A 14,218-nucleotide genomic window follows, 5' to 3' on the forward strand; every position below is an offset into this window, starting at 1 on the left:
AACCCTGAAGTATCTGGGCCAAAATCACCTAAAATCTCACCTTTAGTGATGCTGAGTGTGTTATCACCACTTGCTACAAAATCATAAAGTGCAACAAAGAGATTAGGGTCACTCTCAGTGGCTCCAAGTAAGTTCTCCTTGGAGCTCCACCTGATGGCTTCGTTCAGCGCCTGGGGTTCAACATCACAACCATAGGGGCGGTGCAAGGCTTCTGAAAGACAAAAAGAAAAAGGAATTCACAGTAAGTTCAGCAGATAAAAATTCATTTGAATTCAGTACATACATAGTATTGTAGCTGCTGGCTTGCATATATTGATGGCTCCAGGGTGGAAAAGAACTATATAATATGGAGTCATGAAGAATAAGCAAGTAACTCTGTCTCCTAAGCATGAGACAAATCTATTTGTTGAAAATGTGACAAGACAAAGAAAAGATCACAAAATGAGCATTTACTTGTGATTTATATGCATTCACCAAAATAAGAAATAAATAGAAACAGCAGTTTCCTCAAAATGGAGAAAAAAAAATGTCAAAAGAAATAGCAATTCATTTTATAAAACATATAGGCTATTTTGTGGTGGTGGTGGTGGTTTTATAAGTCCTCCCACACTACCCTTCCTCCCTCTCTCCACATAAAACAAACTGTGGAAAAGATAACAGACTTTAAGAAATATGTACATATTGCATAAATTTAGATCCTCTATTTACATATAGAAAAATTATATAAATAGTGCTTCCAGAAAAAAACAAAAATACAAAAATAATATGTTAACATAAAAATGTTTTGGTTTAATACAAATATTCTTGGCACTCCAAAATACCTTTGTATTATGTCTATAACAGCTTCCCATTGTTAATTGTTTTAAAAGTTTTTACCTTATTTTCTTTTCCTAGGTGGTACATTTTTCTAAGTATCTTAATTGAGAGCTCATTGAAGGCTCTAGAAAATATCACCAACAATAGCCATTTGAGTGACTACCACGTGTAATGATTGAAGCCTTGTAAAAGACCTGGTTTTTTCCTCAGGCTTTATGGGTTCCTAAATTTAGTCACATTACACAAACAGGTCATCCCTATAAAGATCACCTGCTTCTCATAGCCCAGGTCACTTGCACAAAAAATACACTATGCCTTCAGTAATGATTTTCTCAATAACAGGAACTTTATAGCGGCTATCTGCCACCATCCAACTACTTATTGTGATATAACAACACTTTTCTAATCGTGTCTCTCTCTCCTTCTCCCTCTACTCATTTTTTAACTTAAAATTGACTTTATTATATTTGAAGGAGAAAACCCCTTGAATCTGTGGTTTTATTTCTTTTCAAACCCACGCCCTCCTCTCCATCTCTACTGCCAATGCCTCAGATCAGATCCCCACCATCTCTCACCTGGACTACTGCCTCCAGTCTTGTCTCCCTCAAAGCCATCCTCCACACAGCTGGCAAAGTGATCTATTTAAAACAAAAATTTGACCATGTCACTCTTCTTAAGATCCTTCAACAGTTCACCACCAAGCTAAAATCTCTTTAATGGCCTTTAAGGTCTTTATGATCTCTTCTCCAGCATTACCTTTCGCACTCTACATCTCAAATTCTAAACTTTAACACATACCATGACACTTCCTGCTTCTTTGTGTCTTTGTTCAGGTGACCTGGCTACCTGCAATGTGATCTCATCCCACCCTTCTTTTGACGGGCTCACTTCTACTCATTTTATAACACTCAGTTCCAATGTAACCTCATCTGGGAAACCTCACCTGCTCCCTGCTCCCTGTGTTCTCCAAAGCATTACACTTGCTGCATTTGTACCCTCTATCTTCATCTTTACAATATCCTCAATTGATGTTTATTTCCCAAGCCTTACAATGTACTCCTTGGCATAAGAACTGTATCTTTTTCCTAGCAAGAATACATAATATGTATTCAATACATGCTGACTGAATGACCAAATTATACAAAAATATAAGTAATGGGAAATAATGAGATGTATTTTAATCTTAAAACATCATTAACCGGGGATCCCTGGGTGGCTCAGCAGTTTGGGACCTGCCTTTGGCCGGGGACGTGATCCTGGGGACCCGGGATCAAGTCCCACATCGGGCTCCCTGCATGGAGCCTGCTTCTCCCTCTGTCTATGTCTCTGCCTCTCTCTGTGTGTCTCTCATGAATAAATAAAATCATCAATCAATCAATCAAACAGCATTAACCAGTGTTTTAAAAATGGCTTCATGACGGTCTACAGAAATTTCTGTAGTAGGTTAGATGTGTAATTTTCCTAATAGTTTTAGAGTTTACTTCATCACATTTCTTGCTCCTCTTAAAAGGAATTTATTTTTACAATTTCAGAATTAAATTTTGTTCACATTAATAATACTATGACATGTCTGAAGGTATGCCCAGATGTCCTAAAAAGTTAAGGTGAATTAGATATATTGCTCCTTGTTTAAACACAGTTAACCAATTAGGATTACCAAATAAACAAAATACCATATTATGTGAAACATCCTTCAAACAAGTCAATGTACTATGTTTTTCTTTATTCTAATGAGAAAGTATCCACTCTAGCAGAATTTCCATGGAGCTACAAAATTCCAATCCTTTATTAAAATGAAAAGAACTGCCGAAGAGTATAGAGAATATTTGTAATATTTATTAGGTTCTATACTGAGTATCACATGATCCTCTAATAAGTGTTTCTTTCCAGTGATCATGTTAACATTATGACATTTTGTGATTATTACTCTGTTTAATGATTATCAAACAGTTCAAGTACATTTTCTTCCTTTGGGATAGACGTCCCCCTTGTTTGAAGGGTAACAAGAACTTTTCTACTATGGTGACCAAGTTAGTTCTTGCCTCAGCAGCACATATAGTAAAACTGTAGTGTCAGTGACCGAGTTAGAAATAATAATTAAGCAGACATTGAAGGCAACTCTTAAATCCTAGCAGGCCAAAACCAGCAAATGCCAGACAATTATACCTTACTTTGTGAAACCCAATATAGAACACTTAAGGTTTACAAAACCAATAATTTTAGTGAACATCTACCATATGTCATCCAGACCTTCAGAATATAAAGATCATAAATCATTAATAACACTACTTGAACTTACTACAAGAAACCACTCTCCGTTCTTTCCCCCAATCTCCTTCACCGACAGAATTCCCCAACTCAGTTAATGGCAATTCCCTCTTTTTAGCTGCTCAGGCCAAAAACCTTGAAGTTTGAATACAAACTTCTAGCTATTAAATGAATAAATTCTGGGTATCTAACACAGCACATAACATAGCACAGTGATTATATTACTACTGTATTATATACTTGAAAGTTATTATATTACTCTTGAGAGCAAATAATAAGTGTTCTCACCACAAAAAAAGAAATAATTATGTGATGTGATGCAGGCGTTTACTAATGCTGTGGTGGTAATCATCATGCAATATGTAAGTATCAAATCAACCACACTGTACATCTTAAACTTACACAATGCTTTATGTCAATTATACCAATAAAGCTGGCCGGGATGGAGCAGGGGAAGGGGGCAGATGAAAAACCTCAGAATCACTCAGGACTCCTTTTTTTTTGCTTTCACATGCCACAATTAATCCATAAGGAAATCCTATTGGCACTACCTTCAAAAATATACCCAGAATCTAATCCATTTCTAACCCCCTCCACCACCACCACCCAATTATCACCCTCATCTCTGTACTGAGTTTCACCACGCTCCTGATTTCCATACTTCTATCCTTCCTTATTCTCTATTCTCAACACACCAGCCAGTTTTTATTTTTTTATTTTTTATTTAAGATTGTATTTATTCATGAGAGGCACACAGAGAGAAAGAGGCAGAGGGAGAAGCAGGCTCCATGCAGGGAGCCCGATGTGGGACTCGATCCTGGGTCTCCAAGATCCCGCTCCGGGCTGAAGGCGGCGCTAAACTGTTGGGCCACCGGGGCTGCCCACCAGCCAGTTTTTAAAGCATAAGTCAGATTGTGTTACTCTTCTGCTCCAAACTCTTTGGTGACTCCCTACCTTAGAGTAAAAGGGCAAAAGTCTTACAAAAGCCTGCAAGGCTCTTCACAACTTGTCTTGCCTTTACTTGTCTGTGCTCTTCCCCTAGATTACCTCATTCTGGACACTGGCCTCCCTGCTACTACTTGATTGAACAAGGCAGGTATACTTCTGTCTAAGACATTTACGTGATACTTCACTCAAATGTGAACCCGCTTGGTACAGCATTCTCTGACTATCCTATTTTAAAATACAGCTATTCCTGACAACACTCCCACATCCCCCCATGTCTCCTTCCCTATTTCTCTCCATAGCTCTTATCACAAACAATATAATTTACTTATTATTACATTCATGTATTATTATCTCATTCCCTCCAACTAAAATATCAATTTTATAAGGACAAGGATTTTTGTCTGCTTTATTCACTGATAAATTCCAAGCACCCAGAACAGTGCATATATATGAGAATCTCTCAAAAAACATTTGTTAAATAAATGAATTGTGTACTGTTACACTCACATGCTGTACCCGCTATAAGACGACAGAATAAAAAACAAAACTCTAGATCAGAAAAGGTTTCAGAGAAAGCACTTAAATTTTGATGAGCAGGAATTGTGCACTGATGACAGAGTGACAGGCTGTCAACGTGCAAGGACATGTCTACAATATGCGATTCATCTGTACTGGAGACAAGCTCCATCAAGTTCAGAGGAGGTTTGCTAAAAGCAAGTTCAGCTTCTTAAAAACCACATTATTTGAAAAAAGGCGAAAAGCACAATTTGATGTAAACTTTATTTTTTCTAAACATTTTATTTATTTATCTGACAGAAAAATAGAGCCAGAGAACACAAGCAGGGGGAATGGCAGAAGGAGAGGGAGAAGTACACACCCCAACACCAACAGGGAGCCTGATGTGGGATTCAATCTCAAGACCCTGGAATCATGACCTGAACCAAAGGCAGACGCTCAACCACTGAGCCACCCAGGCACCCCTTGGTAAACTTTAAAAGATGTATATAGGCCAAATAATACTGTACATTTCTCACATATACAAAATAACAAATACAGGATAAAAGTAATTTTCGAGGCCAAAGTACTAAAAGAACCATGACTTGGAAAATAATATTTTCATTCCCCACTCCCCTTCTTCCCATCTCTGCTTCTATGATCTTTTCGGTCACGTCAAAGATCTTATTTCCTTCCTTTCTTTTTTCCCACTCGTGCTTTTGTTCTCATAGAACTAAGGGTCAATTTCCTGCACAATCTGTCTGCACAGGATATCCACTTAAACACCATCCTATCCGCTAGCACCAAACAAAAGGGAAAATGTTTCAAAGACAAAAAACATCCTAACATTTTCCTGAGGCCAAGTATGAACATGTACTGAATCATAAAGAGTTAAAGAACTAAATGCAAGAAAACAAGCTAAGGAATAAAAGCAAAAAGGGGAGGGGGCTATCGGAAGAGCAAGTAAATGTCACAGTGTTACCCAGTAGGTCTACTTTATGCCACTTTCCTCATCGGCCTAAAACAGACACATCTGGATGATTCAGATGTACTTTGCTCAAATGCAAGTGTGAAGGCTGGGAATGGCTTTTTTTTTTTTTTTTTTTAACAATGTGAGGTGACTACTATGTATTGGGTACTTTAGTGGGTTAATCTTTCATTAATCGCTATTATTGAGGTAGATCATGGGCTTCAGATAAAACAACAGAAGACTCAATTTTCACTTATGCGATACAGAACCCAGGTAGCAAAAATACGACTATTAAGTAATTTTATTACTTTTTTCCAATAGACTTGCAGAAGACAATAAAAATAAGGCAAAACAAAGCAGTTTGTACAAAGTAAGTTACCAGGATTAAACATGTTAAAAATCCAGAATAAGACTCAAATTCAGAGATAATTCCTAAATTTAATTTTTAATTTTATTAAAAACCATTGTCACCAACTAGTTGTTCAAAAACTTTTATCAGTTTAATTAGAAACTTGTCAGGTAAGGAACTGGAGAAATAAATATAAAAAATTTTCAGTTAAGGCATTTATTTCCAAGCATTCTAAAAACCTTATCTTGCCAGAATTCTACTTTATCTGATTGCACATTCTCTAAGAAGCTACTACTTTTTAATACCTCTTTTAAGAACTATGTAAGGTGGTTGGATAAATCATTCAACAGTTCTCAATATAGCTTAACTCTTCATATCAAGCCATATACATCTTAATATCACAAAATATTACATATTATTCATTTATTCTTTCTTTCAGTAAGTACTTACTGAGATCCTACTATGAAATACCAGAAAAGGGGGATCCCTGGGTGGTGCAGCGGTTTAGCACCTGCCTTTGGCCCAGGATGCGATCCTGGAGACCAGGGATCAAGTCCCACATCGGGCTCCCTGCATGGAGCCTGCTTCTCCCTCTGCCTGTATCTCTGCCTCTCTCTTTCTCTCCCTATCATGAATAAATAAAATCTTAAAAAAAAAAAAAATGAAATACCAGAAAAAAAAGCACATAAAACATCACTGGCCAACAATGAAGACAGTAACAGTAGCTGAGAAAATTTTTTTTGAAATCTCCACTCACACTTGATTACTGTGATTCTCTCTCCTTCCCCAACCTATCACTTTTGAACCATACCTGTCAAGTTGGGTACAGCAGTTTCTGAGGCTTCATTACTACACAGGCAGCAAAGTGACGATGTGTCCTGATCCCTGCCATAACTATTGGGTGGAAGCAGGACTGTTCCAAGGACCATTCCTCTGCCTTGAAGCACAAAAGTTAAACTGTTCTATGTAGAGGAAGTCTTAGAATTCCACTCCCTGACAAGCAATACCACATGCATGTGGCATTTACTCATGTACTCAGTGGCCAGAGGAAACCAATAGGAGGTTAAGAATTTACAAGTCCCAAAGTGGGTGGAGAGTAACCTACAGTTAAATGTCTAGTAATCAGCAAAGACTGAGTCAGAACGGTTCTTCAGAAGAACCTTTGGGAACGTTTTCAAAAAACAAGTAAAATAAAAACCAACACACATAAGAGTAACAAATAATAAAAATATGTAGGGATCAATATATATACATGGGATTTTGTTCCTAAATGGATGATGAAGTAAGACTGTAGAGAAAAATTCCCTTGGAGAAAACCTGTTTACAATAAAATACCAAATATGCTTTTAAAAGAGGAAACGCCCTATGGAGACTCATCTTTTGCATCACTTAAATTAGCTCAAGTAACCACAAATCCAAAGTCAAAGAAATAGTTACAATCTGATTCATGAGCACAGAAGCCAGGCAATAACTGCCTTCCACTAACATTTTGGCTCTACAGCTTAATATGGTTTAAAATATGGCATGACTGTGACAACATGGATAGACCTAGAGGGTATTATACTAAGTGAAATAAGTCAGACTGAGAAAGACAAATACCACATGATTTCACTTAAATGTGGGATCTAAAAAACAAAACAAACAAAAAGCAGAAACAGACCCATAAATACAGAGAACTGATGGTTGTCAGAGGAGAGAGGGGTAGGGAGATGGGCAAAATGGGTGAAGAGGAGTGGGCAACACAGGTTTCCAGTTGTGGAATAAATAAGTCACAGGGATGAAAAGGTACAGTATAGAGAATACAATCAATGGGATTACAATAGCACTGTGTAGTGACAGATAATAACTACACTTGTGGGGAGAACAGCATAGCATATGAACTTGTCAAATCACTGTTGTACACCTGAAACTGATGCAACATTAGTGTGTCAATTATACTTCAATTTAAAAAAGAAATAAAATTTTAGGGGCACCTGGCTGTCTCCATTGAGAAAGCATGCGACCTTTTTTTTTTTTTTTTTTTTTTTTTTAAGATGTATTTATCCATTGGAGAGAGAGTGAGAAATAGAGAGCAGGAGCAGGAGGGGCAGAGGGAGAAGGTATCTCAAGCAGACTCCATACTGAGCAGGGAGCTGGACGCAGGGAGCTGAAACCAAGAGTTTGACACTTAACTGACTGTACCACCCAGACGCCCCAAAAGAGGATGTGATTCTTGGTCTTGGGGTGGTGAGTTTGAGCCCACGTTGGATATAGAGATCACTTAAATAAACTCTTAAAAAATTAAAATAAATAAAATTTAAAAAATAAATAGCATGACAGTGTTGAAAACTCCAGAATGTTAAAACTTTTAAAAGCAAAAGCCAGTCCATTTCTGTTAGGAAGGACGTTGGATTTGAGGAGAATAACTACCATGACTTCAAGTGTTTTGACGAAACCTCAGATGCGAGGCCTTCTGGCCAAACATCTGTGATTTCATATTGTTGGAGCCTTCGCTGTATCCCTGGGCTACATTCTATAAGTTTGCTGTGGCCGAACCAAGAAAGAAGGCATATGCAGATTTCTACAGAAATTATGATTCCATGAAAGATTTTGAGGAGATGAAGGAGGCTGGTATCTGGGCAGCCCCGGTGGCCTAGCAGTTTGGCACCACCTTCAGCCCGGGGTGTGGTCCTAGAGACCCGGGATCGAGTCCTACATCGGGCCCCCTGCATGGAGCCTGCTTCTCCTTCTGCCTGTGTCTCTGCCATTCTCTCTGTGTTGGTCATAAATAAATAAAAAATCTTAAAAAAAAAAAAAAAAAAAAAAAAGAAGGCTGGTATCTTTCTTTCAGAGTACAAAATGAATTTGGAATATAAAGAATTTCTTTGGGTTGTGTTCCATTGAAGTTTGTCACTGACTGTCCTGTGTTCCTGAACTATGAAACACAAACACTGGGTTATGGAATAGTTTTTCTTGTTAATAAACTAAAAAAATTTTTTTAAAAAGCAAAAGCCAAATCTTTATTAATATATAGGAACAAAGTTAAATAAATGTAAAAATCTGAAAATGAGAGTACTTTATTGAGAATTAAACTAGTAAAATTTGCAAAAAGAGTACTTTATTGAGAATTAAACTAGTAAAATTTGCAAATAATACATTATTTAGTGATATAATCTATAAAAATAACACAAGAATGTTTCTAACTGTACAGTTAAGAACACTCATTGATCAATATTTAACAAGCACTGGGACACCTGGGTAGCTCAGCAGTTGAGCATCTACTTTCAGCTCAGGGCATGATCCCAGGGTCCTGGACTCCGCAGGGAGCCTGTTTCTCCCTCTGCCTATGTCTCTGCCTCTGTGTCTCTCACGAATGAATAAATAAATAAAAACTTTTTTTTTTAATTTAATAAGTACCTACTATGTACCAGCCACTGTGCTAGGTTTCAGGCCGATAAAGGAAACAGAGTAAAAGTATAATATACAAAGACTTCCACAGAGTTGAAACAAAACTATAACTTAACCTTAGAGAAAGAATGTCTGACATAGATAATTAACCACTTAAAAATATAAAGCTTATACTTTCAATGAAATTAACCTTTATAAGTCAGTATTGTTAACGTCAATAAAGCAAGAGTTAAATGACTAATAGTTATGTCACTTAATGACTCAATGTTTCAAATACCAGGTTAAATTTCTCCTTCCCTCAGTAATCTAAAAAAAAAAATAAGGAAAAGGAGCTGCATAATCCATATTCTATACAAATATATATTCCATATCATATAATTTACTATTTAGTCAGTAAATCTGCTCTTCAAATTACCAAATAATAGTTACGACTCAGAAAGCTAGAAAAACTTGGTTTAAAAAAAAAAGCTAGAAAAATTAAGACAGGACAAAAGTATAGTATAAAGAAAATGAATACTTTTGTGATTCTATGCTGCTTTTAACTATCTAAACAACTGAATAGCTTTTAAACATTTTAAAGAAAAAATGAAAAAGAATGCATGCAAAAATAACCAAAAAATGATATATGAAACCCAAGATTAAACTCAACAAAACTATTAGACATGTTCTCATTTTTAAAATTCTTTGTTTTCAGTTTATAAAAGTGACACATGATTATAGAAAATTTGGGAACTATATATAAATAGACAACAACACATACCCATTTCTACAGCTCCACTTGTTAAATTATTAAAATAATATTGATACCTTTGCATTTGGCCCTTTTAATCTGCATGTTTCATTCATTCAGCCAATATTTCTTGAGTGGTTACTATTTGCAAAGCACTTCACTAGGCAGGAAATATCAGGGGTTAGGCAAGAAATAAAGTCCATAAGAAATGAAGATAGTGGGCTGGGGAGGGGAGGAATTTCACTACTTTAAAGAAGGTGATGATGGGTGCCTAGGTGGCTCAGTTGGTTAAGTGCCTGCCTTTGGCTCAGGTCATAACCCTAGCACGCTAGGCTACCTGCTCACGGGGGAGTCTGCTTCTCCCTCTCCTTCTGTTCCTCCTCCAGCTCATGCGCGCATGTGCACGCTCTCTCATAAATAAAATCTTAAAAAAAAAAAAAAAAGGTGACACTTAAGCAAATGCCAAAAACAAAAGAATCTAAGCAGGGATAATGCAGCCAGTGCAAAAACCTGAAAGCAGGAAAAAACCTACTTGCTATGCGGAAGAAATGAAAAGTGTGGCTGTAATTGAGAAAGTCAGAAGAAAAGCATGAAAAGAAGTTAGTAAGATAGAACCAGCCATATGGCCAGATCAAACACATAAGGATTCTTTTCCAAGGACAATGGAAATCCTATGAACAGTTTCAAGCATGGAGGTCATATGGAGGTCATATATTCTGTCTCCCATTTTATAAAAGACCAGTCTGGCTACTGGGTTAAAAAAAAAATGGATTTGATAAGAAACAAAATTAAAGATAGGCAAATATGTAGCAGTTCAGGAATGGGCTCCAGTTGGCTTGGATGGTGTCATGAAGACAAAGTGGAAGAACTTAAAAATCCAAATTCCAAAATGGAATTGATAGGCTTTACAGATTACTTGGATATAAGAAGAGACAGGGTAAAACTAAAGAATGGCTGCCAAGTCACAAGCTTGAGCAAATGGGCAGATGGCCATGTAAATTACTCCAAAGCAATAGCAGTATAAATCAAAAGTTCCACTATAGACAAGTAAATTTGAGGGAGATAATTAAACACCATGATATATAATTTTGAACCTCAGAGAAGATCCTGGGCTACAGACATCAATGTATAGATGATATCTAAAACCATGAATCTAAGAGCATCTGGGCGGTTCAGTAGTTGAGCATCTGCCTTTGGCTCAGGGTATGATCCCGGGGTCCTGGGATTGAGTCCTGCATCAGACTCCCAGCAGGGAGCCTGCTTCTCCCTCTGCCTAGGTCTCTCTCATGAATAAATATATAAAATTTTAAAAAATAAAACCATTAATTTAGGTGAGATCATTTAGGAAGAGAGAGACGTGCAGGATCATGCTTATAGGGGAACAATGATTTGAATACTGTGGATTTCTCACTTGAAACCATACAGGCTAGAAAGAAGTGAAAAAACATTATTATCTTAAGTGCTTAGAGAAAAACTGTCAATTCAAAATTCTTTGTCCACAGAAAATATCCTTTAGAAATTAAGATGAAATAAAGACATTTTCATTTGAAGGGAGGAATGTGCTGCCAGTAGACCTGCTTTAAAAGTATTCAATTCAGACACAATGGAAATTATACCAGAAGTAAATTTTGGGTCATTAGAAATAAAGAAAGAAAAATAAAGATGGTAAATAGACTGTTCTTCTCTTCAAGTTCTTAATATAGGATGGTTGGAAGCATACAGTGTAACGTCATCTGTAGGGACCTTTCAATGCATGTAGATGTAATATATGACAATTATAACATAGGGAAAAGAAAAATCTATATGATGGCAAGGTTCCCATATTTCACCTGAGGCAGCAAAATATGGATTCAAAGTAGTGTGAAAAGTTCAATATGTATATTAAAATCCCTACAGCAACCACAGGAAAAACCACAGAGATATGGTCAGAAACAACAGATAAGTGAAAATGGAGTACTAAAAAGGCATTTAATAATCCAAGAGAAAACAGGAAAGAGGAAAGAAATAACAAAAAGAATAAAATACAGACCTAAAACCAAACATCAATGACTAATGTTAAATGAAAATGGTCAAAATATAAGGTGGTTTATCATAATAGATATGTATAATCCAACTAGAGGCTATCTAAAAGAAACTCACTTCAAATACAAACATAGAAGCAGGTTAAAAATAAAAGGATGAAAATATGTGTCCACACAAAAACCTGTATATGAACCTTCACAGCATTATTCATAACAGCCAAAAGTAGAAACAACCAAAATATTACTGAATGGATAAATAAAACGGAAATACTAATACATGTTATAACATACATGAACCTTGAAAACACATGCCAAGTAAAAGAAGCCAGTCAAAATAAACACATGTTGTGTGATTCCATTTAGATGAAAGGTCTAGAACCGGTAAATCCATAGATACAAAAAGTAAATTAGTGGTAGCCGAGGGTCAGGATGTGGGGAGGAATATGGAATGATTGCTAATGGCTAGGGGGTTTCTTTTTGGGGCGGTGAAAATATTCTAAGAGTATACTGTATTGATGATTGAAGAACTCTGAATATACTAAAACCACTGAATCATACACTTTATTTTGATTTATTTAATTTTTTTAAAAAAGGAAAGAAATCATGACCAAAAAGATAGTAGTTAACCCCCACCCCACCCCCAAAGCTCTAACCAGTCACATGAGCATCACCCACTTTCCACTAGGTGCCTGGCATTCAGCTGGTGGCACACTCTGCCCCCACCGGACTGACCCGAAAGCACTGGGGCAACAGGTGCCAGTATTCACACTCAGCAGGTTAGTCAAATCAGACAAACTGGTGGGCTAAAATTCAGAAGTTCTCTCCAGGTTTTCTGCCCATCGGCTGAGCACATACAAACTATCGTAAGCCTATAAAATTTAAGGGGGATGGGAAGGGTAGAAAAGCAGGAAGTTGGTGGGAGAAAAGAAACTACAGGTCACTCAAGCTTTCTCCTTGGCTAGTGGCTCTGGACACAGACTTTGAGAGACCAGGAGAGGTAGGCTCCAGATTGCTTGCTTGCTTCAAGATTTTATTTATTTATTCATGAGAGACGGGGCGGGGCAGAGACACGGGCAGAGGGAGAAGCAGGCTCCTGTGGAATTCAATCCCAGTACCCTGGGATCACAAACTGAGCCACAGGCAGGCACTCAACTGCTAAGCCATCCAGGCATCCCTGGGCTCCAGATTTCTTATAGAAGAAAAAAATCCTTTAAGAAGGAGCTAAGACATGCCATGCAAAATAATTCTTCTTACAGAGGGCACAGGAGACAGGGCAGCTGACTCTCCCATCTAGGAGACAGGAGAGCGGTGAAGAAGTTCTTATAGTACCATGAAGTAAGACAAAAGGCAGGGGGAGAATATTGAGGTTCTGGCCAAATATGAGACTGGTACACACACAGTTAAAGATTAAAAAGCCATCAGTCACTCTCAAAGCCGAATCCTGCCTGCAAACACTGGCTATAGAGTGCTGCAGAAGATTCTTGCTGTGAACCAAGTCAAGTTAGTTGCCTGGCTAGAGGTGGTGGGGAGGGATAAATGTTTTTATTTTCAAAGGGATGAGGTAGGAAGAGCAGCCATGATTAGTAAAAAGAGACCTGTACGAAGCAGAAAATATTTAGACAGCATTTTAATATGTATTTTCATATATATATTTAAAGTTAAGAGAAAACTAATTCAAGCCATGCCCTGTGCAAAAAAAGGGGGGGGGTGAAAAAGACAATTTTTTGGAAAGATTTTATTTACTCATGAGAGACACAGAGAGAGACAGAGACATAGGCAGAGGGAGAAGCAGGCTCCCTGCCAGGAGCCTGATGCAGGACTCCATCCAGGACCCTGGGATCACGCCCTGAGCAGAAGGCAGATCCTCAACCACTGAGCCACCCAGGCATCTCATAAAAGACAAATTTAAAATGAGACCTCTGTCTAGTGCTCTAGTCTCATCTATCACAGCTTGTTACTTTTATTTTGGAAGAGGAGATATAAAAGTTTCTTTCCATCACTCAGAGGGCAAGTGTAGCCACTTATAAAAGCAGAATGACAGGGACAGACTAGAAGAGTCAGAGGTGAAAGGGAAGAGCAGGAAAGGAATTTTCAAAAATAAAATTAAGGTGACTGTTCCAGAAGGGTGCGGTAAAGAGGACATGGTGGACCAAAGTCTGTTAGTCAAATAATGTTTCAACTTTTAAATTATTCTCTGTTCTGTTTTGTTGGGTGTTTTGTTTGTTCAAGTCTAA

At 37.4% G+C, this 14,218-nt stretch overlaps 1 protein-coding gene and 1 pseudogene across 9 annotated transcripts in view; one reads left to right on the forward strand and one right to left on the reverse strand.

Moving 5' to 3' along the window:
- Positions 1-14,218, reverse strand: part of ABL2 (ABL proto-oncogene 2, non-receptor tyrosine kinase) — a 115,223-nt gene that overhangs the window by 28,460 nt on the left and 72,545 nt on the right. For 2 of the 9 annotated variants that reach the window (XM_072830813.1, XM_072830808.1), the window contains exons 2-3: positions 1,392-1,454; positions 41-211 (exon numbers count right to left, since the gene is read on the reverse strand). In XM_072830813.1, coding sequence (XP_072686914.1) covers positions 41-211; positions 1,392-1,454 — 234 coding nt within the window. Of the gene's footprint in view, positions 1-40; positions 212-1,391; positions 1,455-6,657; positions 6,830-10,040; positions 10,292-14,218 lie in introns of those variants that run through there. The other 7 variants (XM_072830815.1, XM_072830810.1, XM_072830812.1 and 4 more) reach the window with 6 other exon arrangements.
- Positions 8,132-8,648, forward strand: LOC140635744 (cytochrome c oxidase subunit 6C-like; annotated as a pseudogene).

Source organism: Canis lupus, chromosome 6 (genome assembly GCF_048164855.1).
Source record: "Canis lupus baileyi chromosome 6, mCanLup2.hap1, whole genome shotgun sequence".
NCBI classification, from domain to species: Eukaryota; Metazoa; Chordata; class Mammalia; order Carnivora; family Canidae; genus Canis; species Canis lupus.